At 39.1% G+C, this 2,685-nt stretch overlaps 1 protein-coding gene across 1 annotated transcript; it reads left to right on the forward strand.

The window, feature by feature from the left end:
* Positions 1–1,902: 1,902 nt before the first annotated feature.
* On the forward strand, positions 1,903–2,388 carry LOC149131114 (protein ZBED8L-like). Its single transcript, XM_089341625.1, has one exon. The coding sequence runs from the start codon at positions 1,903–1,905 to the stop codon at positions 2,386–2,388; it is 486 nt and encodes a 161-aa protein (XP_089197751.1).
* Positions 2,389–2,685: the final 297 nt, after the last annotated feature.

Consider the following 2,685-nt stretch of genomic DNA (forward strand, 5'->3'; position numbering starts at 1 on the left):
GGGGGGTTCCACAATCGCCAATTATTTCAATTACTCTTGTGAGGATATTCACGTAAATCATTTCTTTCATTTAATCCCCATTTTAATTTTCGTAAAAGTTTCCAAGTACCAATGAGGCTTTTTGGCACATCTTCAATTTTCCCCATTCATGAGAGGCGCCCAGCCATCATTCATCTGAGAGTCCATCTACAGAATGTCCTCAAATTTCTATACAGCATATTCTGCCTTTTTTTTCTTCAAGTATATAAGCAACAATTTCATTCCCGAGCAACGCCGGGTGCCTCTGCTAGTTACCTATAAAGACAACTGTCCATGCATCCATGTGCACATGCTAATATTTACAAGCAACATAGATAATGTCTACACGATACACGCGTACACACACTAAATCAGGGTTTCCCAGCCCACCGGTGGGCGATTTCAATTATCAAGTGGGCGATGAACGAATTTTTAGGAAATGGTGGGTGATCTAAAATTTTGGTGGGCGATAAAGGATTTTTGTTAATTAAGTATGTTTTCCCTAGTCTAAACTTTGGAAGTAGTATCCAGCTGTCCTTACCAGTGAAATAAACAACTCTATCAATCTGCTTAATGAAACAACTCTATCTATCTGCTACCTAGCTATCTCACTCCAATGAGACAAACAACCCTTCAGTCACCGAAATAAAACGCCTACACAGCGGCTAAACATCAAACGATTATTTTGGCATAAATAGAGTGAGTAGCTTCAAACGATTTCGCCAGTTGACCTTTGGCAGACCCAGCTTGCATATCGTCGTTTCTCTCCTCTGCCACTCACACACTCCTTATACTTCTGTATTGCCGCTTCATGTATGGAAGACATCACTGAACGAACTATAATCTCTTGTCCGCTCGTCCTTTCACTTCTGCCTTCGTCCGTTCATCCTTATCGTATGCTATAACAATCCTTTTTTAGAGCTATTCTCAAATCAGATCAGAAGTAGTGACCAGAACCATTAACCACGTCACTACACTTGCATTGGATGCACACACATCCGCGTGCATCGCGAATTTCTGCGTTTGCCGATTCCGCTTCTATGGATTCTTTTTTCGAATTTTAATTTTCCTGATGCCTCCGTTAAAGAAAACTTGTCGCCAGTACAGCATTAATTATTTATCATATGGATTTATTGCTTCTTCTCAGATCTGTCAATTACCCATGTGTCTTCTTTGCCAGCAAACTTTGAGCAATGAAGCTATGAAACCTTCACACTTGAAATATCATTTTGATTCCAAGCATTCCAACAAAAAAGACAAACCATTGTCATATTTTCTGCAACTTAAGGCCTCTCTCGAAAACCAGAAAACAATGAACACGATGTTTACAGAAGCAACTGTACAGGAAAATGATGGTATGATTGCGCCGTACAATATTGCATTACTGGCGGCAAAGACCGGGAAGTCCTACACTATAGGAGAAACATTGCTTCGACCTGTCGAAGTCTGACACAATTACCAAGAAAATTCTACTTAGTAACAATACAATTTCTCGACGAATAGATGAAATGGCCGCCGATGTCAAACATCAACTCATTCAAATTCTCCAGTGTTCTGAATTTTCTATACAAGTGGATGAGTCAACGGTTATCGATAACCAATGTGTGATGATGGCTTGTGTTCGATATTTCAGTGAATACCTCCAACCTTGTGAGGAAAAGCTGTTCACATAGAACTTGCTGCTTGATTCAAAAGGTACATCTATTTTCAATATGCTTAAGCGTTTCCTTTCTGAATATCATATCCCACTGACCAATATTATTGCCTGTGCGTTTGATGGGGCCCCTTCATGGTTGGAAGATACAGAGGTTTTTTCATCTCTCCTAAAGCGTGAAATTTCTCAACAGATTTTTAACAGCTCATTGTGTGATACATCGACATTTAATGGCAAAAAATATCAATGGTCGGTTGAATGATGCACTGCAGTTGGTTATCAAAACTGTGAATAAACTGAAATCAAATTCCTTGTCTGATCGAATTTTCCGTCAACTGTGTCTGGATAATGATGATGACTTTGTAAGGCTTCTGTACCATACTGAAGTACGATGGCTGTCGAAGGACAACTGTGTTGTTCGCTTTGTTGAACTGTTTCATGTGATCATATCTTTCTTTGAAAGTACTTCTCTGTTGGCTTCATTGATTGCTGCAAAGCGCGATATTTTTCTGATATTCACTAAATTTAATGATTTGATTAAGTTGTTGCAAGGAAAGCAAAGAACTCCTGTCGACTGTAAATCATTCATCACTGCCTTCATTTCGAAATTGGTCCTGTATAAAATAAACATTTCCAAACGTCAATTGCATCAATTTCCACAACTGGATTCTTTGAAAGATGAATTGGTCGATGGGGATATCGATTACCTATCGTGACTATCTACAATCATTGCATGATGACATGACGGAGTGATTTCAAGATGTTATAACATTGAATATTCCAAATTGGTATAGCAAAACCGTTTGAAGTCCAAGCGGTCTATTGCGAAGACGACCTTCAGGACGAGCTAATTGAATTGCAAAATGATAACGAGGCTACAATGCGATATCGGTTTCATGGCAAAGAAGGCTTGTGGTATCATCAAAGTATATTGAATTCTTACCCCAACCTATGGAAGCATTTGAAATTAATGCTGCTTGCCTTCTCAACGTCGTACTTGGTCGAATATGGTT

The sequence above is a fragment of the Octopus bimaculoides genome, chromosome 25, assembly GCF_046866305.1.
Source record: "Octopus bimaculoides isolate indiv1 chromosome 25, ASM4686630v1, whole genome shotgun sequence".
Taxonomy (NCBI): Eukaryota; Metazoa; Mollusca; class Cephalopoda; order Octopoda; family Octopodidae; genus Octopus; species Octopus bimaculoides.